Source organism: Pan paniscus, chromosome 7 (genome assembly GCF_029289425.2).
Source record: "Pan paniscus chromosome 7, NHGRI_mPanPan1-v2.0_pri, whole genome shotgun sequence".
NCBI classification, from domain to species: Eukaryota; Metazoa; Chordata; class Mammalia; order Primates; family Hominidae; genus Pan; species Pan paniscus.
The window spans coordinates 78301836-78327166 of NC_073256.2; the positions used below are offsets into that span (position 1 = coordinate 78301836).

Below are 25331 nucleotides of genomic sequence, written 5' to 3' on the forward strand. Positions count from 1 at the left end.
CTAATAATCTGATCAGAAAATGAGCAAAAGATGCATTTTTCTTGAGGTCTGCTGATTTCACCTTCTCTGGAGCATCTTACTGCCTTTAGATTTTCTTTATTTCTCTACTTTTTTTATAACTCAAGTTCTGTAAAGGTCTCATTCATTCTCTTCGCTTGGGCATCTCTGCAGAGATCCTCTTTCAGTCCTCTGTCCTTCTGCCCTCATCTGGACCGAATGCTTTCTATTTATGCTACATTACAATTTAGTGACTTCCTTCCCCTGCTTTTCTGAATCGCAACCACTGTTTTCTAGGTGCCATATTCAGTGGTGTGCAGGTAAAAATTTAACATAGGTTCTCGAAACATGCATATAAACAAATTCTAATTTTCAGCATTTTCTGATTTCCATTTTGCAAATATTCCCATCATGGCAGACATCAAGTTCCCAACTTAAGTTCACTGACCATAGAATGGGGAAGGGATGCCTCCTGCCCCCTCAACCAAGGCTAGCATCTCCCCAACACCACAGATTAGAGCCATTTTAACAGAGATATTTCTAAAGAACATTCATCCATTTTCTGACTTAACAAAGCAACTTGGATATAATTTCATCTTATTTGGGGTCTCTGGGTTATTATTATAAATATTACAGTCAAGGGCAAAAAGTGGTGTCTCTAGAGATTATGACATTTAGAGAGAAAATATTAGCCAGTAAACAAAATGGCTAAATAACTAAAATGGAAGTTAGATAGAATAATTAGGTAAAAAATACAATGGTGCTTTGTTTATTTTTGAAGCCTTGTCGTTGTTAGTTACCTTTTCAAATTTATAATACTCAAATCTAGTTTTCACAGTTTGTTTAGTTGATAGCTGCCCTTCTCTGTATTCTCAATATGCTCCCTTCTCTGTTTTTCATGGCTTTTTATTTGTGCTCTTATTTCTTCCCACCTCAATTCATTTTTTTAAGTTCTCAGGGAATAAATATTAATAAATAGAGAGAGTGCCTTGAATATAAAATGCATATTTTCTCTTAAGTGGCATTAATTTGGCTTCCCTTTCATTACCTGTGTTTTCTTTAATATCATAAAAGAGAATGTTATCTATGCATCTACTGACAGAAAAGAAAATGAGTTTTTCTCTTTGAAAGTTCACCTTAAAGCTTTTTGTCATGCACAACTGCTTTAAAATAGCGTGGGGTTTTTTTTGTTTGTTTTGTTTTTGTTTTTTTTTTTTGTTTTTCTGAATGAATGGCCTGCAGCTGCTCTTCAGGGTTTCCTTTTTTTTTTTTTAGTATTTTAGTTATGTTTGGACATTTAAAAAATACATATTTGTATCACTGATGGCCCTATAAATAAAATGCTGCATAGAAAAGTTCCCAGGAACTAATTTTTAGAGAAAGGTTCCTGGGGACTAATTAGAGTCACAAGCAGAGACAAGCAGGAGGTTGAAAACACTGCGTTGCTTCTTATCTTGCTCTGATATTTTGCGTTTTAGCCATGTCTGAACATTTATGGATTCAAGAGATGAATCCTGAATGTATCCTGAATCATATCACTCCATGATCAGGAAATACCCGTGAAATGAATGTGGATCTGTTGTGGTTTTCTTTAGGCGTTCGCTCTCTTCTCTTTTCCGCCACCGCTTGCTGAAGGCAAATCTTAACCAAGGTAAATTCAGCTTACTGGATAGAGGACGTTTCTTTATGTCCAAGGAAATTAAAGCTATTCAAGCATACACCTGCCACATAACTAGAAAAATACCCAGGGAGCCATTTTCATTTCAAAGCTGCAGTTTCCAGTGCCATCAGTATGGCTAATCACTGGATCATTTTATTAGAATTACTATTTTATCAATACAAAACTAGAAAAATGCCTGAAACGTATAATGATTTGTGTCCAAATACAGCAGGTGATATTGTAAAATTTTTCAATGTAGAATACAAGAAATACTGTTAGAACATAATAATGGCATTTTTGGTATTCATTGGACCATATGAAATGCATCTGTTTCGTCATAAATTGTTGTGTATATATTGACACACTTTATAATTGTTTTAAAATGTAGATGTATGTAATACAAATATAATAAACTCTGGCATGTCTAAAATTGTAACGACCTCATAATTTCTGTTTGGTATTCTAAAAGGATGCTATCTAATCCAAGATAAATTTTCTTGTAGGTATATGATCTCAATAAAATGTGATTCAAAGGGGTTAACTCTAGTTTTAGATCAGAGTCTTGAGCCCACAGTAAGTAAATGAGTAAGCTTCGTTTTGAACAGGTGGTTAGTCATTATCACCATTGGCAATCTTAGGAAAGGAAAAGAAAGAGACAAGATTTGGCTAACGTATATTTCACACAAGAAAGCAGGGATAGGTAGAAGGTTTTTTTTGTTTTTTGTTTTTTTCCAAAATGGTACTAGTTCTAGTGTCACAAGCCTGGAGTTCTTTGTTTTTGATCCAATTATGTTATACTAAGCCAATCGTTTTATTAAAAATAATGATATGAAATAAGCCAATCACAGAAAGACAAAGTTCACATGTTCTCCCACTTATTTGTGGGAGCAAAAATTTAAAACAATTGAACTCATGGAGATAGAGAGTAGAATGATGGTTACCAGAGGCTGGGAAGGGGAGCGAGGAAAAGATAAAATGAGGATGGTTAATAAATGCAAAAATAGAGGTAGATAGAATGAATAAGATCCGGTATTTGATAGCACAACGGGGTGACTATAGTCAACAATAATTTATCACATATTTTAAAACAATTAAAATAGTGGAATTGGAATGTTCCTAACAAAAAGAAAAGAGGAATGTTTGAGGTGATGGATACTCTAATTACCCTGCTGTGATTATTACATATGTATGCCTATATTAAGACATCACATGTACCCCATAAATATATATACCTATGATGTACCCCTAATAATTAAACATAATTTTTAATATAAAAATAATAATGATGAACTTAAAACATAAAAAATCTGTCTGGATTTTCTACTGTAGAAAATGATTTAAGAGGTGTATCTCTAACTCTCCAGATAGATTTAAAATCTAATTATACTTGAAGTTGTAATGCTCAAAACTATCTTAGTATATTTTGAGAGAAGGTGCATAAAACAGCACATGAAATAAGAATGAAAATTCTAATAATAACGGTGACAAAAAGTGTGATTGAAGTTGAATATGCAGACTCCTCCAGCCATGAGATAAAGATTAAAATAGTATGATGATGCTTGGATTCAATGCTAATGAACTTTCTTTTTTTGTTGTAGGTCTCAGCATTGGAGAGGCAGATCTTTGACTTCCTTGGTTTCCAGTGGGCGCCTATTCTTGGAAATTTTCTACACATAATAGTTGTCATATTGGGTTTGTTTGGGACCATTCAGTACAGACCTCGATACATAATGGTGGTAAGTCTTATTTTTATCATTTCGCTTCATATAAACAATTCAAAATTTCTATAAGAATATAAATAAAATATTTCTAAGTGGCCCCTTCTGATATAATGTGGCATTGCTTTTCTAGCCCTCAAATGTTAAATTTTGTTAAGAAGTGATTATCTGTGGAAAATACAAAATAATGAATGTTGTACAGTCAGATCAAAACAACATGCTCAAAAGTGTATGATGACATGGTGTCACTCACAACGTAACTGAATTCAAGTTTTACAAGGAAATTCAAAATAGTGGTTGGATAGAGTAGGAGGTCTGCTTGTAGTCTTGGTAATAGAATAGTTAGATGCAATGTACATTAACCATTAATTTATCATAACTTTCAGTGAGATTTGTCACTAACTCCAAAAAACAAATCTATCTAGCATAATTGTTTAGTCACTGAAAACAATAATGTATTTTAATTTTAATTGATTTAGGACGTTACAAGTGCATGTATGGATGGATATTTGGTACACATCCCTAACATTTCATACTGATTGATATTGAATATTTCTCTGTTTGTCAAGATGAATTTGAAACATATATCCAAAACTTGGTCAGCACACACTCCATTATAGGACAGTTTAATGAGGTGTATGCTGTGACCCACAATCTATGGAAGTTATTCACAGTAATTAGTTGTCTTTTCTATAACATAAAAGAGTTCATTACTATAGGCTACCATGTGAGAAGGTTGTGAGAAATAATAAGCATATATACGTATTGTAAGTTGGAGTAACATACTTTAAAATGTTCATTAAGCCTGAATAAATATACAGTGTTCAGTAGAATTACTAGATATTTTCTTGGGATACACTGACATTGCCTCACTAGAAGAAAATCATAGACTTAAAAACATGCCATCTTTCCATTTTGACATAATCTAATTCCACCTGTGGAAAATAATAAAGTTATAATTTTTCTCTGTTAATCCATTCTCTATTTTGATTTTTAAACTTGGCTTTTTTATTTCTTTCACCATTTCACAGAGATATAGATAACTGAATAGACTGCATTCCAATGGCCTTGGGAGCATTTGATAGCTCTCAATTTGCTGCCAGGGTTAAACAATTTCTGCTTTACTTTCCTTCTCTTAGAAATAGCCTCAACCAGGTACGGTGGCTCACATCTGTAGTCCCAGCACTTTGGGAGGCTGAGGCAGGAGGATTGCTTGAGCTCAGGAGTTCAAGAGCAGCTAGGGTTTTTTTATATATATATATATATAGAAATCCAGTGTCTACAAAAAAATACAAAAAGTAGCCAGACATTGGGGGGCCTGTGGTCCCAGCTACTTGGGGGGCCGAGGCAGGAGGATCGCTTGAACCCAGGAGATCAAAGCTGCAGTAAGTCATGATCATGCCACTCCACTCCAGCCTAGGCAACAGAGAGAAACCTTGTCTCAAAAAAATATAAAATAAAATAAAATAAAATAAAATAAAATAAAATAAAAATACCGTAGCCTCTGCTAAGTAACTACACAATCTCCTAGAAGGGGGTTTCATGGAGTTGGACTTGAGGCCTAAGATGCTTTCATAACATGCATAATCAAGCTATTATCAAATTCTAAATGTGTTCTAGTTTGTTACTATGAATATAGAGCAGTTTTACTCATTACAGACTTTTTGTTTTATGATATTGGTGTTCTGCTGCGAAACAAAATGCCTGGTGGCTTTGAAACCATAGATGGCTTCCAGAGAATGAAGCTATAAGTAAACACCAGTGACATTTAGTCCTGGTGATTTTACCCTCTAAATGTTAACCGTATGCACTATTCACACAACTGCTGCCTTTGTTGAGGCTTATGCCTTCTCTCTTCTATAGATAGACTTTGCCTCTTATTTTCTACCTTTCTCCCTTCCAATTTGCTCTTTGTACTTTTCTTAAATTACTGGTTTAAAACCACCACTGGGTCCTTAGCTGGATAAGATCTAAGAATATTCTTGCCTGATGTACTTGACCAAACTCATATCTAACCATTCTTCCTTTTTTCCTTCCTTTGTCCCCCGCCTCCCTCCCTCCATCCATCCATCCCTTCTTTCCTTCCTTCCTCCCTCCCTCCCTTCCTTTCTCCCACCTATCCTCCCTCCCTTCCTTCTATCCTTTCTCCCTCCCTTCCTTCTTTCCTTCCTTCCCTCTTTCCTTTTTTCCTTCCTCCCTCCCACCCAACCTCACTCCCTTCTTTCCTCCCTCCTCTCCTCCCTCCCTCTCTCCCTCCCTCCTTCTGTCTTTCCTTCCCTCTTTCCTTTTTCCTTCCTTCCTTCCTTTCTTCCTTCCTTCCTTCTTCTTTCCCTTCCTCTCCCCATCCTCTTTCCTTTACTCACTTCTTTCTTTTCTAACTTTCTTTCTCCCTTTTTTCTTTTACTTATTAATTCAAAAGATATTAATTGAGCTTCTACCCTGTGTTTGGCATTGTGTTAGGTGTGGACTATACTGGTGAGCAAAAACAGACAGACACATTCTCTGTCTTCCTGGGTGCTTACCTTACAGTGCAATGAAGAGAGGTGTGCCTTTATCAAACAATTGTCCACATAAATGTTAAATTGCAACTGCGATAAGTGATACGAAGGAGCACACTAGCCATGAGATGTCTAATGGGGTATCTGCCTGTAGCAGGGCAATGGGGTTAGGCACCCTGCAGGGAGCTGAGAGCTGAGGTCTGCTCTCAGTATGAGAGTGAGTCACGAGTATGAGACAAGTATGAGAGTGAGTCCACAAGGGAACAAGGGAGTGAAGGGGGGTCTGGGCCGGAGGCACCACAAGGCCCATAGAAGGGGGACTATCAGAGCAGTTCTGATTTACTCATTAAGCATCTATTGAGGACCTATACTGTGCTAAGTTTGGAAAAATAGGAAAGAATTCAAATGTCAGAGGCCCTGCTCTGCAGGCACTAACCATGTAAGGAGTGAGGAGGTGCAGGTTCTGGGGCTCTCTAGAGGTGAGTAAATGGCAGTGAAGAGGAATGAGATCATCAGTGGGGCAAGGCCTAGGGGAAGGCCTGAGCCAGGTGTGGAGACCCAGGAGGGCTGAGAGTCTGCACACCTCAGTGTCATGGGCCTCCTGCTGCACCTGCCTCACCAGCCTCATGCTCTGGTAGCCTTGCCTGGTGTTTGTGTCCCGGTCTAGCAATATTTCCTCAGTCTCTCATGGATACCTTCTTCCATACACGTTAATGGTGAATCACTCTCTGCTCCTTCACCTCTAGAGTGTCTTGAGTATGTTTTAAAATTTGTTCATGTTTATGTCTTCTAGGCAAAGTGTTCTTTGAGAGCATAGAATGTAATTAGCGCTCAGTACATACTTATTGATTATTTTTCCTATCTAGTGTCCTACTAGTTCACAGAGTCCACCCATGATGAAACTGCTGTCACTTCTCTGCTGGTACTTTTTCCTTTGCTTCCCTCTCTCCCTCCTCCCTCCTATGCGTAGAGGAAGGCAGTTTTAGGTCTTTCAGAATCTTCAAAGAAGAGCATCAACAAGACCAACAATCCATGTTTTTGCTCATCTTGATGGTCTCTTTTTATGGATTATGCCAACCAAATCTCTCTCATTTTATTTGCTATCTTATTCAGGATCCTCTCTCAGGAAGGGGAGAGAAAGAAAGCAACAAATTTGTGTGAAAGCTGTCCATGCATGTCATTAGGTTTCATTCTCATAAATATCCTACAGGGCATGTATTAGCTTCTCTGATTTCCCAGATGAGAAAAGAGGTCAGAAAGATTGAGTGACTAGCCCAAGGAACACAGGTGGTAGTGGGCAGCAGAACTGGGTGTGTACTGGCCTGTGATTGTTAGGTTCAAGGAGCTGCTAGAGCATGATCTGTGCTTTGCTTTCACTGGCAGATTCCAGATGATAATGTTACCATTGTCAGTATAAGTTGTGATATAGGAAACAGTCTTGGCCTACCTCCCAGTCAGATATTGTTACCTTTATGAAGCTCCAGATTACCTCTTATTCTAATATGGGTATAAATTTTCTATTTGATAAAAGTACCTAAAGAATCATTAATCTATGAGTATGAGAAATCTGTTCACAAAAATTGCCTTTTAAAAAAGAGCATGTTGTTATTTGGGAAGGTTTTTTTTAATTCATTCTTGAGTTGTTGTCACAAATGCTTTGGTTTGAAGCTACAACTGGTGGCCTAGAATTAATTCTGATATTTAAAAAAACTGAATGAATGTGGCATATGTCCCATTAGAGGCAGCAGCTTTTCAATGGCAGTGAGAAGAATTCTGGAGCAGAAATCCATACTGACTTTTCACTGTGAGGGGAAAGAGCTTTTTCATTGCAAGAGATTTTCTCTCAAAATTGCTTCTTCTATTTTTAGTATTGGCTTACTTTATTGGCCAAACCACCATACAGATAGGTCAATTAAATTTAATCCATTTCAAAATAACAAACACTTTGGAGCACCAGGTATGTGCTAAGTGCTCACGCAGAGATTAATAAAATATGTATGTTCACTGAGACAATTTAATAGAGCTCTAGTTTTACAAAAACACAGATAATTTACTGCCGTTTTGGACAAGAGACAGGGTTCATCACAGTTGAGTTTAAGTAATTGATCACCTTTATGAAAATGTTTTGGGTAAAGGACCATGAGACTCAAGCTCACCAGTGACTAGCTTTTCCAAACTCTTAGAGTCTAAATCAAAGCTTATGAAAATTGTTTCTTTATCTACTTCTCCAGCACCTCCTGCATTCCCCATTTGCCTACCTTGTGCCAGCCACGCTGAATGATTTGTGTTTTCAAAAGACCACATGCTGCTTTTGCCTCTTCAGTTTGCACATACTGCTCCTTCTGCCTGGAATGCCTTAATCTCTCTATCCTCTTGGAAAACCTTTAATAATCCTCAATTAAATAGTCACCTTTTACAGGCCTTGCCTGACCACTGAATGCAAGGGAAAGTATCTCTTCCCTTCTGCTACTGTAAATCCTGGTAACTTTCTACCACAGCACCCTACCCGGCTGTCATCATTGCTTCGCTACCTGTCTTGCCCCATTCAACAATGTGTACTTCTGGAAGGCAGAACTGTGCCCATCTATTGCTGTATTCTAAGCCTATTCCTGTGTTCTAGGCCAATTCCTGTATGTACAGACCATTAGATATGCTTAATACTTGATTGGGCAAACAATAAATGAATCAAAGTTTATTGGATGAAAGGATTTTACAAGATAGAATGGACAGGGACTTTTTTAAAATCTCAGAACGTGACAGCAATGTACTGCCTTGCTTATCTCAGCCTGAACTTGGTTGAGGGAATTAATTATATGATAAAATAGTATGTGCTGTGCTGCCTGCACCTACCATTAGCTGACTTACTCCTCAAGACTTATTTTTTTCTAAGATGTAGTGTTGCGAGCTCCTGCCACTATAATTGAGGAGGCCTCTCGGCAAAGACTGTTAGAAAAACCACTCCAAATCACAGAATCAAAGATCAATAATTCCCTTCCAGGTACCATCACACTATTAAGGTACAATTTACTATTTCTGTATTTATTTTTAGAATATGAAGACAACTTTGCCACATAGTACTCCTTTACTCATGAAAGTATTTTGGCTAAGGTGCAAGGTGGAATGTGTACATTAGGGCAGCCATTCCCAACCTTTTTCACACCAGGAACTCATTTCACAGAAGACAATTTTTCCAGACGTTGGGCGAGTTGGTTTTGGGATGAAAATGTTCCACCTCAGATCATCAGGCATTAGTTAGATTCTCATAAGTAGCGACAGCCTAGAGGTCTCGCATGGGTAGTTCACAATAGGGCTTGTGTTCCTATGAGAATCTAATGCCACGCTGATCTGACAGGAGGCAGAGCTCAGGCAGTACTGGTCTGTGGCCTGGAGATTGGGAACCCCTGCTTTAGGGGAATACCGTGTTCTGTCTTGCATTTTGAATGGGCATTATGTGCTTCTTTGGCTATAGACAGTATGAAGCAGTGAAATCATATTTACCCATCACAAAGCATTGTTGTAGAATCAGTTATTTCCTATCTGTTTACTCCTCGGTCAAATATGTTTTATTCTACTTGTAAATTTAAAAGTAAGATTTTTGTCCTAGAATTACTTAAATCTTCATTATTTCATGGGTGATAATTTAATCAAGCAGGTTTTAAATCACATGCAGATGAATTAGCAAATTCGTTTAACATTTTTTGAAATAAGATTAACCTTAAAATTAAAATTAGCTCAAAACTGCCTTTAAAAATTTGTAAAGGGTCAAGTGAATTTGAAAAGTCCACAATTTAGTTATCTGGACTTTTATGCAAATGCTCATGTGCAAAGGACAACTCATTTTAATCTGAATTGTTACATAGCAAAATTTTTCTGCTATGTCAGCATAAATCCCATTCCAGAGTCACTGCTCAACATGAAGTTGAGTGTTAGGTTTTGATTCAATTGGTAAATGTCAAACCTAAATTCCTCTTCACCAGTTATTGGCTGTGAAGCCTTGGGACGTTTGTTTGGTTTCCTTTTGCCATAGTTTCCTCATTTGAAAAACCTGACCCATATATCATTTTAAATAATTATATAACGTATGTGACTTGCTTACTATAGCCTAACACAGAGTAAATGTTTGACAAATGTTTGAGATGTTCATATGTCTTTTTTTCCCCTTTACTCTACTAAAAAATGTTACAACAATGACTGAGCAAGAAACTTACTCTACATTTTTATTATAAGTCTAGCATATTGTATATGATATTATAGCAAATTGATGTGTATATGAAAGAATGAATGAATGGTCTTTCTCGTAATTAGAAAATAAGCAAGCTCAGAAAGTAAAAATAATTCATATTATAAACTAATTGCTTGATGGGGAAGAAATAGACTGGAAGATGTCCAAAGTTTATTTCCATTAAAAAATGCTGAAATATCCTTGTAAAACTAGGATATATTTAGGAAGCCACATAGAATGCATAAACATTCTTTTTTCATTATTATAGGTCTTGTCTATGTGGATCTGGATTTAAAATATATATACTAAACATAAGCAAAGTAGAAGAGAGATGGAGAGATTATGCAGAGTGATTTTTTTCTTATATTGAAAAGCTTTCTTTACTACAAGTATATTTAATATACCTAAATACATGATGTAACCCTGCTTTATAATAACCAAAGGGTATTTGTTTAAAAATGGAGAGTCTTATTTTTTAAGTTATTGCTTCAGTTGAATTATAAATGAAATAACCCACTTCAAAAAGAAGATAGGGAAGGTAGGCAGTCTCTTTGGCCATTGGTTATCCCAATGCTTCCTGCCTAGCTAAATTTCTATGGCCATATTTGTATCTCTAGCTATCTCTTTTCTTTTATACTCATGATCAGATTTGTGTCTCAAGTGCACATTAAGGTATACTTCATACCTTATAACAATTCAAAAATCGAAAATATATATTTTCTTTGTTCTCAGCAAAGAAACACAAATTTATTAGAAGAAACTTGTAATGTAAATGTACTAGAAGATATTACGCAATATTGCTAAAACAAACAACACAAGAATTCCATATTATGCATGTCACACTAATTGTAAAATACTAAAGATACTGTCATTCTAAAATAAATTGCCAATTATTGAACATATATGAAAAAAAATTTGAGGTAAACTGGTAATTTGGTGAATTGGTCATTTGACAAATTGCTTAATTTGGTGACTGGTTATCTTGCCATGAATCTATAATCCTTTTACTAAAATCTTTTAAAACGAAGCCTACCCTGTATGCTTAAGCATCCCAGCTCTGAAATCAAACTATCAGGTGTCAAATCCTAACTCTGACACTAAATAGGTGATTAAATGATTATCCCTCTACCTCGGTTTTAGTGTGATGATTGAATGACATGATATATGTAAAGCACTTACCACAATACCAGGAACACAGAAAGCACCAGGATAATAACCCTTTTATTGTCAAAAACGTAGGAACTGACAGTTGAGGTTTACATAGACTGGTAATTTTGCCTTTGCAAGTTCAGAAGTAGCATCAAGATTACAACTTGTGAGAGATCCTGAATATACTTCAATCACCAAGTTTGTGCTATGATCTTTAAATAGATGTGTTTTATTATGCATTTGTTATAACTATGAATTGATTCACTAAAAAATACCTGTGCGTTTAGGAATTAGTCCCAATAATTAAGTCCTATCATATGGTTTTGTAATTAATTTAGTTTCTTGCCTTACTTTAATATTGTTTATTTTATGTTCTTTTCCTAATCTTTTTCAATGGCTTTTTTCTCTTGACTTAGAGGTTAGCATTGCTCTCTCATTTCAATATACTTATAATTAGATTTATTTAGAATGGAAGATATCGAACACTAGATGCCATCTTGCTAGCAAGAGCTTCAAAACTTATTGAAAGTTTAAAATTTACTAAGTCCACTCTTACTGGAAGACTTTATGAACAGAATATATTACAGCATCAGCAATACCTGCATATACCAAAAATCTCACTATATATTTTTACTTATCTTAACTTTTTAACATGTTTTCCAACTAAATTTCCAGTGATTTTTGAGCTTTAACTCATTATTATAATTGTATTATCTTAAAAATGAAAGCAAACCTCCTTTCAGAAAAACAAATATATGATGGAACATTAAATGTAACCAATTATAGGACTATACTACTATATGAGATTATTTTAAAAATTCATAAATGACAGAATACAAAATATAAATTGAATTTCATAAATAGTTAAAAGCTTCTGATAAAGTTTCTATTAGTGACATACCTATATTACACAGAGTCTAAATTTTATAATTCTATTGTTTGGCACAGCATAGAATAAGCTAAATAAATGATTTCAGTATTTATTTTAATTTAAAAACAGTATGCAATTATTGTAATCACTGATAGAAAACAATAATTAAATTAATAAGTCTGCTTAAGACATTAAGAATTCATTCATTTTTGTGATAAAATAAAACGAATAGGCAAACTGTTGTATTTGATATGTTATTTGTGTTCTACAGTAAGTACTATCCTCAGTCATCCTAGCTGGTCTGTATGTCACTTTTCTGGGCCTCCATTTCTTTGTCTGCATAAGAAAGTGACTGGATGAGAGGAGCCATAGTCCAATCATTGATTCTCCATTGATGAGTCTCTCGATCTAGGGCTACCTTAATTAAGACCGACTAATACTCTGGGAGAAGGTATTTCCTAGTACATAATATCTTAATAAAATCAATTAATCAGTAAGACCAGTAGGTTTAAAATTTGTTGGCTGGATATGATTGGAAGATATGAAAATCTGTTATTCATTTCCTCATTCTTAATCCTATTTATTAATTTCTCTGCTTTAAAATATTTTATATGGTTATATTTTTATTATATGATCATATTAGAGGCACACATTCTACTAATAAAATAGTCCAACAAATGAAAATTTGTTAATTTTGTACTCCACGCATGTTTTTTTCAAACATGGTCTTCTTTCAGTCCTAGGTTTCAATAAATATTCCTTAAAATGTGACAGTTTTATACTGTAACTTAAAGATGATAGAGAGCTCACAGAAGATTTGCATAGTTGTGTTCCCTAGAAAAGATAATACTCAGAAAACAGAAATCAAATCAACACTTTGGTTTAACTTGTACCTAGAAGCCAGCAAAGCATTTTAAAAGTAAATCTAACTTTGTTGGTGTCTACTGAAAGCAGTAGAAATTATTGAATTTTTAATTTCTGGAAAGCTTAGGGGACCACACAGAGAGCACTCTTTTCTGAGCGCTCCGTCAGTTTCTTCCCAGAAGACAGACTTATTGACATTTTTATTATTGATTTATTTGATATACATGCCTTTCATCTCCATATTTTTCTTCTCTTTCTCCCTCCCCCATTTCTATCTAGTATACAGTGTGGACTGCCCTCTGGGTCACCTGGAATGTGTTCATTATCTGCTTTTATTTGGAAGTAGGTGGACTCTCAAAGGTGAGTTTATCATGCTTTTAAAGTACACTTTAAAATGAGTACACTTCTAAGTATTGTGACTACATACATATATAGGTATATTGTGTGTGTGTGTGTGTGTGTGTGTGTGTGTGTGTGTGTGTGTGTGTGTGTGTGTAGAATGATAAAATACTATTCAAAGAAGACTTTAGGTACCACTTAGGAAAGAATGATCTTAGGAGTGTGTTAATATAATGGAACTTAAAAACAACTGCCTTCTGGTTTAGTTTGTTATACTGAAGTGGGACTGAACTTACAGTGTATCCTCATGTCCATTTTAAAAAGACATAATATCATAGTGACTGCAGGCCTAAATATTAAGTAGAAAATGGTTTTGAACATGCTTGTGTTTAAAGTAGGAAAAGGGATTGATGAAGATGTTAACGTAACAGACATGAATGGCAATTTTCTATCTTTGCTGGAATATTAATTCTGGAAAAAACTGACCAAGAACAAAACTCTTATATTAAATGTTTACTAAGAAGTAAATGCATCAGCGTGGTGATTCCTATTTTGAAATTTTAATCACACAGAAGACAGTTGTCTTAATGCAGCAATGATACACACGTTATTTCTGCCTGTCTAGAACTGTCAGCAAAGCACATGATTTTATTATGCCTCCTGCAAAAATGTCTCACCACCCAAATGTAAGAACAACTTAAGTTTCTAGTTGTGTTTCTTAGACAGTTTTTGTGCGAACCAGCACAATTTTCACTATAGAGAAGAAACTTAACAGTATTACAAAAAGTATAAGAAAGCTGTCATATTTTAAAACTTCTCATTATCAAATATATTTATACTAACTTATTCTACTGCTTTATAACAGTCTCAAATTTTCTAAGTAATGCACCTGTGGCTTAGATTTTATAAAATGTGTCTTGAGCAGCAAGGATACTTTAAGAATTCTTAGGTTCCGTTGAAGTCCTTGTGGTAACAAAACATGTTTGATTCAGCCAAGCAGCAAAAATCCCTGAAGGATTTTTCCAGAGCCTCCAGAGGTGGTTACTCTTTTTTCTCCACTATAATAACTGTAATTAGAACTTGTCACCATTTTCTCACATTGGCAACTGTATTCAGGAACCAGAAGCAACGTTTCCAATATTGAGTTCAGTATATTTGGACTAACATCTCACTTAAATAACTGTGCTAGCGATTGTAGTACACCACTAATTTCTAAGATATAAAAAAGTAATTAAATTAATGCCCAGTTATATTCTATAAATGCAGATTATGAAGTAATTTTCAAATGCAAATCTTATGAATAAAATAATTGCAAATAATATATTAAGCACAACATTTTCAACTCACTGCATTTTGTATCTTGCGATTTGAATGGTCATTTTAATCATATTTTTTATTTCACTGGGTAGAAATTATTTTTTCTTCTATATACACTAATTTGGGATAAATTAGACCAGAGAAATTTGTCCTATGGAATTGGCTTCATAGTATTTTGAAAGAAGGCTGAATTTTGAATCATAAGTCTTGAGTCCAAATCTGGTCTTCAGCACTTATTAACTGTGAACTCTGAGGCAAATCATTTGGCTCCGTGGAGTCTCTATGAAAAATAATAAGACCAGATTTTCCAATAATAATAGTAGTCAATGTTTATTATACACATGATATGTGGTAACTCAGGTAAGCTTTGAAACAAATCTGTGAAGTAATAAAACAAATAAGTAAGTAACAGCAGTCATTTTTTTCATATAACTCTGATTTCCCACTGCTGCTCAAGGTTATTTCTGTGAATCTTTGTAACTGCTTTTCTAATATCCATGTGCATGTCTAAAAGTTTTTATCTCATTTCTTTGGGCACAAGGTTGAAAATATGGACATAGTAGTCCTGGTTACTCATTTTATTACCTATTTAAATGCCATTAAGCAGTCAACCAAGTATTCTAGGTCATTAAAAAGATAGATTACTCCAAAAGGAGCATCCTAAAGATTTTCTGTTGGTCTCCTATTTACTGCCTCAAAGACTGGTAACATCTCCCTTGTTAGCCACAGTTTAGCCTCAATTCCAGTCTACGGGAAATCTATTTTGGAAAATAAAGCAAAGTTAAGGACCCTTGACAAACACAAATACCAGCCACTTTTCCAGGTTCGTTCCATTGTGTAGGAAACTCCTCGTCCATATGAGTTGGTTTATATACTAACTTTCTAGATTCTCCATCTCCTGCTAGTTCATGAAGGTACTTCTTGGAATTATCCATTCGGATAGATTAATAGAAACCTCCCTATACTGTCAATTTGGTCCAAAATATACATTCTGGGATAGTGAATCTTTCTTTAAAAATGGGATCCAGAGTGATTTCCACAACCTCTCTGTGGATTGGGGTGTTATTCCAATGACAGACATGGCCTATGAATAGCACATTTGTACGCTAAGGTGTTCTTTTGCTGACAATTTGCATTCATGAAGTGACAGCAGTCCTGTCTTACCTGAAAGATAGTGAGCTGTCTCATGGGCAGGAGAGCCTGGAAATTGAGATTCTCACAATGCTGGGCAGGCTGACAGTGCTGCATACTCTTGTGTTTTAAAAAGATCATTTTAATTTCTAGTAAGGTAAATACTGATAGATGTAATCCACGTAAGCAAAAGCTGTTTAGGATCCTCATTAACATTTAAGAGTATAGAAAGAAACTGAGGCCAAAAAGCTTGAGAACCACTCCCATAGAGTAACCAATATAACTAAATAACTAATTAACTAACTAAATAAAAATAATGCAAACAGTAAGAAACCAAAGCAGATGTTACAGATAAAAAACAAATAATGATATGGTAGATTAAAACACAACCATGTCAATGACTATATGAAATGTAAATAGACCAAGCACTCCAGTTAAAGACAGAGATTAGAACAATGGATTTTTAAAATGACAATAGTTAATGTTATTTATATGAAATACACGTTAAACATAAATACATACATATATTTAAATTAAAAAGATGGAAAATATATGCTATGTAAACGATAATCAGAAGAAAACCTCTGTGGTCATATTAATGTCAGGAAAAAAGTAGACTTCAAATAAAGAGTATGAATAGAGATAAACAGATGTTTTACAATGATAACGGTCAATGTATTAAATAGACAAAATAATTCAAAACTACACCAAATAACTGAATTTTAGAATTCATGAGGTAAAAACTGGCAATATTAAAGGGGGAAATTGACAAATCCATTAACATAGGGGGAGAGTTTAATACTCCTTTCTTGCTTATTGAGAGAAAAAGTAGACACAATTCAGTACAAAATAAAATATTTGAACAACACTATCAAACAACGTGTCTGTCATATAGAGGATATTACCTTAAAATTACAAGATATATTTTCTATTCATGTGCATATGAACAATGATCAAGATGGCATTCTGGGCCATAAGCAAGTCTCAGTAAATGTTGAATGACTGAAATAATACAGATAATATTCTCCCACCACAAATACAAGAGTAATAATTGTTAATAATTCACAAATCAAAGAAGAAATTTAGAGGAAAATTGAAAAGTAAAAGTACAAAATTAAAGTACATAATTAAAAAAAAATCTTCTTTGTGGATGAATTCCTATCAATGTTTAGAGGAAGAAATGTAGATTTAAGTTGCTTATTAGAAAAAAAGAAAAGTTAAAAATCAGTGATATACACTTCCATCTTAAGAAGAGCAATTTGACTAATATCTCATAGTTGGTTCTTTGAAAAGATTAATAAACTAACAAGCGTGTAGTAAGGTTGATCCAAAAAAAGAAGAAACAATACAAATTATCAATTCATTAAAGAAAGAAGTGACATAACTACAGATTCAACAGAAATTAAAAGATTAATAGAAAAAAATTAAAGAATCAAAAATATTGATAGCCATGAATTTATAATTAAAAATCTTTCTACAAAAAAATCAAAACAGAAACAACTGGTATGCAATTGGTTAAGGAAACAGAATTTTCTGTTTAAAAATTTTGGGGTTAGTAGAAAAATGTCACCTTGCTAGAGGGAGTAACTTTCTGCAAGCCTCTCAGGTAAAAACTTAGAACAAAAGGCAATAGTTAAAGTTTAGTCTTCACTTCCCCCAAATCTGGGCTCTGTGTACTAGCAGATCTGTTAGGTGGGGATCCTCAGTGGGGGTCTGTTCAGATGTTGTCTTTAGTTTCTATAGGGAAAGCAAACATCCCTGGAGCTTTAACTCCCTTGGCTATTGTTAAGGCTACTATTACCTTCTTGTTTAGCAAGTTACTTAATTACCTCTGGGGCTAGCCAGATGCCTGGAATTTCTCTTTTAAAAAACTTTGGGGTTTTCCTTTATTTCCCTGCTTGGAGTTTTGCAGGACTTCAAAAAAAAGGTCAGGGTGGAGGTCCTTGCTCAGGATCAATCTATCAAACATAAGAAATACATAATGCTAATCTTACTCAAACTCCTACAGAAAATAGAGGAGGAGGGACCATTTCACAAATAATTTGGTGAGCTAACATAATCCTGATACCACCTTATAGACAAGAATTAAATTGACATCTATGTTTTAGCAATCCTTGGCCATCTCTCCAGGAAATTCCTCATTAGCCATTCTGCCAAGAGGGACTCCACACGGTGAATTGTTTGTCACCACCTGATCTTCCCTTCTCTTCACTCCCAGGCTCTTTGCTAAGATCAAAATTCTTTCTCCTTTATAGATCAAATCAAATCAGCTCTACCTTTTTGTTTCCCTCACTAATCCAAGCTATTTCCAGACATCCTCACTTTCCTTATCTACAAAGGCCCAACCAAATGTTTTCCTTAAAAATGAGCTCTCTGTCCTGCAGATGAGAAATGTCACTCTGTCACATGGCAGAAGCATCTATAGTCAGATTGTATTTAAAGACTGTTTTTTAATTCCCCATTACATTTCACTACATTTTGAAGTGGTAGTTATTATCAATCTTAATAGTTTGTTCTACTGGAAATAGACAATGACTTTAGATTTTGTTTTCTTTCTTTCTTTTCCTTCCTTCCTTCCTTCCTTCCTCCCTCCCTCCCTCCCTCCCTCCCTCCCTCCCTTCCTCCCTTCCTTTCTTCCCTCCCTTCCTTCCTTCTTTCCTTTCCTTTCCTTTCCCTTCTTCTTTTTCGTCAACAGGGTAAGGGTTCTTTTTGGTTAGAGTTCTTTTCTCATAATAAAAAATATAAATTACATATATAAGTTGCAGAAACTAGAAAGACAAGAAGAAACACCATTTTTGCTTCAAACATTTGAAGACCACTGCCATAAATATTTTGATTCCAGTTTATTCTCATTCTGCTGTGTTTCCGTGGTTTTTCTCTTCTGTTTTTCTTATTATTGTTGAGATAATACTATAGAGAAAATTGACATACTGACTTTTTTAAAATTGGACTTAATGAAAAACATTTTTATGTTGTTACTAAAGTCATGGTTAATATTTTTAAATTTTGTATAATATTACATCAATCATGAATAGTTTTTTTTTCTGCTCTTTCTTTAACAGGAGATGTTAAAGGCTTCTGATACATTTTGCTGAATTTCTTCTCCAAAAAGCATACCATTAGCTGTAAAATATGAGTATCTAGAGTGTCATTAGCACAAGTTAATCTGTTTCACCATTTGGGGTTTTTTTGGGGCTATTTTCTTTTTTTTTTTTTTTTTGCAGTTGCAAGATTTAATAGAGTGAAATAGAGTGAAAACAGAGCTCCCATACAAAGGGAGGGGACCCAAAGGGGGTTGCCATTGCCAGCTCCAATACCTGGGTTTATATCCCGATCCTTGTCCCTCCCACTGTGCTCTCAGGCAATAGATGATTGGCTATTTCTTTACCTCCTGTTTTTGCCTAATTAGCATTTTAGTGAGCTCTCTGATTGGTCGGGTGTGAGCTAAGTTGCAAGCCCCGTTTTTAAAGGTGGATGTGGTCACCTTCCCAGCTAGGCTTAGGGATTCTTAGTCGGCCTAGGAAATCCAGCTAGTCCTGTCTCTCAGTTCCGCCTCTCAACAGGAAAACCCAAGTGCTGTTGGGGACGTTGGCCGACAACAACTCTAACTGCTTCCTGTTGAATTGGGGTGTAGTAGGGGTTGTGCAGTTGAGATTTCCTCAGGAGGGGTGCCTTCGATGTCATTAACATGAGAGCATGGGCTAGCAGGCCTGTCCAGGGGTCTGCGGTAGCTCTTAGTCATGGACTGCATCTGGAGCTCCATTTGAAGAACGATTTGTAGTTTTACAGCTTCGACTCTGAAAGAGACAAACTTAACAAGGAGGTTAAAGATACAAGGATTGAAATGTATGGCCTGCAGTGCAGGGGATTACTTGTTTGGCACACTTTACAGGCCCTGACTATCTGCTTGATAGTTTTGAAAAGGCCTGATCCAGTAAATAATAATTTGGCCATCTGATGGGTACTATCAATGCCTAAGTGAAAGGTTTGGTGAAGGGTTTTAAGTAATTTCCATTGGTTAGCTGCAGGCAAAAGTATTTTTTCTTCTTCGGTGGCTAGCCATCCTGAGGGGAGGAAACTATGTCTTCGTGAGGTTCCTCATTCTATTTCTTCTTCTGAGTACTGGGGCTTTGTTTCCTGGAGGTGATTACTCCATACTAGGGGTCCTTCTATAAGCATTTCTAATGGAGGGTCCTGCCTTGCAGCTCTTTTGGCTTCAATATCCGCTGGGCAGTTCCTTTCTATTTCCCTTTCCTTTCCTTTCTGGTGACCCTGGCAGTGTAAGACTGCCACATTTTTAGGTTTCTGTACAGCCAATAGTAATCTCCTGATGGCTTCCTGATGTTTGACAGGTGTTCCCTCGGAAGTTAGGAATTCCCTTTCTCTCCATATTGCTGCGTGGGCATGGAGGACTATGTAAGCATACTTAGAGTCTGTATATATATTTACCCTTTTCTCTACCCCTAATTCTAGTGCCCGAGTGAGGGCTATTAGTTCTGCCAGCTGAGCACTAGTTCCTAGAGTGAGGGGATTACTTTCAAGTATTCCATTATCACCAACCACTGCATACCCCACTTTTCAAAGTCCTTTTTCTACAAAGGAACTTCCATTAGTATACAAGTTGAGGTCTGGATCAGTCAAGGGAACCTCTAAAAGGTCCCCTCGAACAGCATAGATTTGAGCAATTACTTGTTGACAGTTATGTTCTATCTTTTCTTCATTGTCTGCAAGAAATGTGACTGGGTTAAGAGTTGCACAAGTGCGCAGTCACAGCACTGGCCCTTCAAGTAATAGAGCCTGATATTTAAGTAAATGCTTGTCTGACAGCCACAAGTCTTCTTTAGCAGTGAGTATGCTGTTCACATCATGAGATGTCCACACAGTAAGATCTCTTCCCTGTATTATTTTAACTGCTTCTGATACTAAGACTGCTACTGCTGCCACTACCCATAAACAATGAGAACAACCCTTTGCCACTACATCAGTTTCCTTACTCAGGTATGCCACGGGTTGCAAGCTGGTCCCTCGGACCTGTGAAAGGACTCCTAGAGCTATTCCTGTTTCTTCTGTGACATATAAAGAAAAGTCTTGCCCCGTTGGCAAGCTTACCACTGGGGCTTGGGTTAGGGCCTTCTTTAGGGCCTGGAAAGCCACGTCTGCTTCATGTGTCCATCTTACTAAATGAGTATCGGCTTTCTGAGTTTCCTTAATTAGTGTGTATAATAGCCTGGCTATTTCGCTTTTCATGGTGAAAAGAAAATTCTTATTTCTTTGTTTAAAGAATAATTTTTTTATTTCTTCAAAGTTGAATATCTCCTAATGTGTTTGATAGTCGGCTTTTATTTTCACTTTTTGTTAATAGGGTTTGTCTTTTTGTGTTTTAGTAATGATGTTTTTAGGCTTTAGTCTCTATGGAACATAATTTTGTTCTATTTTTCAAGGTGGAAATCTGAATAGGTATTTTTTACCAATAACTGACCAATGGCAAAAACAATATTTACTTAGTAGGCTTTTCACTGGTTTTGCTTTTTTATGATATAATACATTTCTATAAGGTCTATTTCTAGAATATCATCATTTTCGGCACATACTACTTTATATTAGTTTGTATATACTTTATAATAGGAATTATCTCTCTGCAATCCAGTCTTCCCAAGTCTATGACTTAACCTCATACATTTGGTTTACAGATGATTTTAGAATAAATCTGTTCAAATATATATAATGTATATTATATATCTCATTTTAGTTTTGTTTTTGTTCATTATGTTTAACTTTTAATTAATTTAGGAAAGATTGAGAAAAAATTATGTTAGAGAATTCAGGAGGAAAGTTTTGAGTAACAGAATCAATCACAGAGGATGTGAACTAAAAGTTCCAACATCAAACTCCTTATGAACTAGTCATCACAGATTGTGTTAATATTCTTGGGTATCACTTGACAAAAGTTATTTTTGCAGTTTCCTTACTCCTTAGTTTAGCAAGGTACAAGTTCTTGACCCATGACCAAGAAGTATAAGGCATGCAGACACCGGAGAGTGAGTAAGGCAGAGTAGGACTCATTAAGCAACAGAAAAGCTCTCAACAGCAAGAGGGGAACCGAGAGTAGATTGCCAGAAATGGGGCTGAGTTTGGGTCTTTTATGTGGCAGAAACAAGGTAGTCTTCTGTGTGTTCTGCCTTAATGAGAGAGGTAAAGCTGCCCCCTGTGGGTGTTGCATCTGTGTATGCCTAAGGTTGGCCAGAGTGACTCCATGTTGATTATTACTCATGAGTGCCTAAGCGAAACCCATAGAGGGAGGGTGGGGACAAAACTCCAATGTTAATGATATTACAATTGGCTCTGGGTCAAGTTAAGGACATTTAGTGGATTTATTTTGCCTTCACCTAAGTTGGGACAGTCCCTTCTGAGCAGACATCCTGGTATAAGAGGAAGTTCTTAACCACATTTCCACCCTGCTACATAGGGGCAGTGCAGATGCATTCCCGCGGGTTCTGTCTCTCTCCTTAGACCCTCCCTCTGTGTCTGCCTAGCCAGCCTCTAACTGCCTCCTCTCTCTAATTCATGTCCCTTCTGATTCACGTAGAAGGGACACTGTGTTGGAGGGACAACAGAGGTCAGAGAAGCAGGAGGCAGGAGGACTGGGTTTGGAACAGCTAGGAGCTTAGGTAGACACTGGAGGCTCAGAGGAATGACTGTCTTGTCAGAAAGGCACAGCTGAGATGCAAACAGGATCCAGCTGTTGTCCACCTGCTCACTATTTAAATTACTAGGGTGTGATGGAGGGTGTAATGATCCCAGCTGGATCAACATCTGCCTCTTTGCCACAGGAAGACAGGGTTCAAGATTAGAGGTCTCACTGATTCCATAAGCTGGGAAAAAACTAATTTCAATACAAAACAAAATGGGGTAGTCTCAAGAAAAGAGAGACAACCATGGCCACCACAGAGCATGTCTTAATCATTCTTATCAACTAGTAATGTATATTCTCATGGGCATAAACAATTATGCCTCTTGCATATTATGGGAGTCTTGATCACAGCCTCCAGATATTCCCTTTCCTTTTGTCTCATCTGCCAGCCTGCCCTGCAGCAGGCATTTGTTACTGCAGGCTTGAGTGTTTTAGTTCTCCCCATGCCTTTCAGCACTTGAAGGTAATGGATGCCTTGTTTTAAGGAATGTGTATATGTATGGTGGGGTGGGGAATGACTGTGGGTAGGTAACTAAAAGTGTCTGTCTATACTTGGGTAATCTCCTGAAGCCTCAATTTCCTGTTCTGCAAAATGAAGAAAGCCACAACAATAATCGCACTGGGTTGTTGAAAGAATTAAATAATACCTATGCAAGGCTTAGAAATGATCTTGGCATATTGTGAGGTTTCAGTAAATGGTGGTTCTCATTATTACCTTCAACATCATCATCTTTATTATTATTGGAGAAATTAACAGACATCACAATCCTCATCCTGAAAACCTTTGGGATGTATTTATTACTATGCAAGAGCTGTAAAAGGGAAGAATTGTAGGACTGAGTGACTCGTTTAAAAATATGAAAGAGTCCCTTGTGATAGGACCTCAGATCTGCATTTTAACTTCACAGCTGTAACAGTATTAATTAAATCATTTCCTTCAACATGTAAATAGCTTTTTGGTATACATCTGCAGCCAGATTCTCCTGGTGTCCCTACCACTTCCCCTAGGAGTACTTTAAGCATCTTTGGAAGTCTCCAAGGCTGTTTTTCTTGCCACACTTTAAGATCATCAAGGGCACAATTAATAAATTATTGCTGCTTGTTTGGAAGTTACAAGACTTGAAATAATTTTTTCCTCCTGAGGAATACATTTGGAATTAAATATGAAAACCCATCTTATTTGCTACACTTAAAGATAAAGAACCCAAGTTTTAATACTTTTATTCCAAAGAAATTAGTCCAATCTGTCTTAGTGGCATCTTTTAATTATTTTACATTTAAAATAATTTAAAAATTTCTAGGTACATTTTACCTATAAAATTTAGGTTAATATTTCTCCTAATTGACTTATCTTGAAAGGTTTGGTACTTACATATTAGTAGTCTTAGAGAATTTTCAATGTGTCACATTTTCATAGAATTCTGAACCTGTACAACTGTGCATAAGCATAACTTTGACATAAAAATGAATGAAAGACATTCTACAAGGACTTATTTTATATTAATCATGAGCTTTGATCAGGGGCCTTCTAAAATCTTATAGGCAGGGGACAGGGGAGGAAAATGGACTAACTCTTACTGGTTTCCTACACAGCACAGGGGCTTTCCATCAGTTTTTTTCCATTTTATCCCTACCTCAGAGGTAGACATTAGTATCTTTATTTTATAAATGAGGAACCTCAGCCAGGAGAGGCTAACTTGCTCAAGGCACATAGCAGTAAACTGAGATGTCAGGTCTTAATGCTTCCTTCCGAAGGTCACTTCATTTCCCATTATAGCAAGTTGCTTCCTACACAGAAGGAAAACCCACCTGCATTTGTTTCTCTATGACATGTTTTAACAGCTATGCTTTTTCTAACTTGTGGGCATTTTGATTCTTGGAGAAATTTAAGCCATTTCCTCAGAAGGCAATAATAGCACCTTATTGTCCTCTTTTGACTTAAATTGACACCATCATTCATGAGGGTCCTCTTTTTAAATCTTTAGTTGAGTAGTTCACCTGAGCAGCCAGGCAGCATCAGTGAAATTGTTCTTCCTCTTCAAGGCTCATTCTTATTACTTACCCTGAATTGTTCCTTTGCACTTACTGGGAAAATTTTTTTTCTTGATCAAGATTCATTTTCCTTCAAGGTTGGATTCTTCTATCAACTTTAGCTTTTGGGCAGGCAATTTCCAGTAAAATATTTTAGACAGTCAATTCAGAGTTCAGTACATGAACAATTGCAGAGGAAACAGAACTCTCAGTTTCCCTCAGCTGCTTACAATCTATCCATTGTCTTTTATAAACATTCAATTATTTTTGCATCTCATAGAGTTCTTTTTCTGATGGTAGTTTGAAATTAAATCAAGGATATCTAGCATCTTTCCTTTTTTATTTAAACAAATACAACCTACTGAATCTAGTAAAGTTTTTAAGTCATATTTATATTTTCTTTTTGATATCTTCCTACTTGGACATTTTTCAAAATGAATCCTAAAATGTGATGTTTAAAGAGGAATGGAGGTAGGGTACAGAATATCTATATTCAGAGATAGTATATCTGGCAAATTGTACAGAAATAGCATCCTAGAATCACAGCCAAACTATGCCCACTTCTGGAACTACAAGAATAATATCCTATGCACTATTCTGTATCCTGAAGTAAATGGGATATCTATCTATATCAATGGACACTTTGGGAAAGATACATATTCATTTCACTAGAATAACAAAATATTTCAGGTTCTGAACTAACATATTAGTAGCTATGTATCCTGCTGAGCTAAAGGAATATTTTTGTCTATAATATTGACTGATGGTGGTGGTAGTGGCTGTGAGTATCTGCCCACTTATTAAGGATCTGTAAAGGAAGAATCATCACAATCTGCTTCCAGG

General features: G+C 35.9%; 1 protein-coding gene across 3 annotated transcripts in view; it reads left to right on the forward strand.

The window, feature by feature from the left end:
* Nucleotides 1–25331, forward strand: part of NKAIN3 (sodium/potassium transporting ATPase interacting 3) — a 739500-nt gene that overhangs the window by 330184 nt on the left and 383985 nt on the right. For all 3 annotated transcript variants that reach the window (XM_008956737.5, XM_008956739.5, XM_057303023.2), the window contains exons 2-3: nt 3256–3393; nt 13259–13339. In XM_008956737.5, the coding sequence (XP_008954985.3) occupies nt 3256–3393; nt 13259–13339 (219 nt within the window). The remainder of the gene's footprint in view (nt 1–3255; nt 3394–13258; nt 13340–25331) is intronic.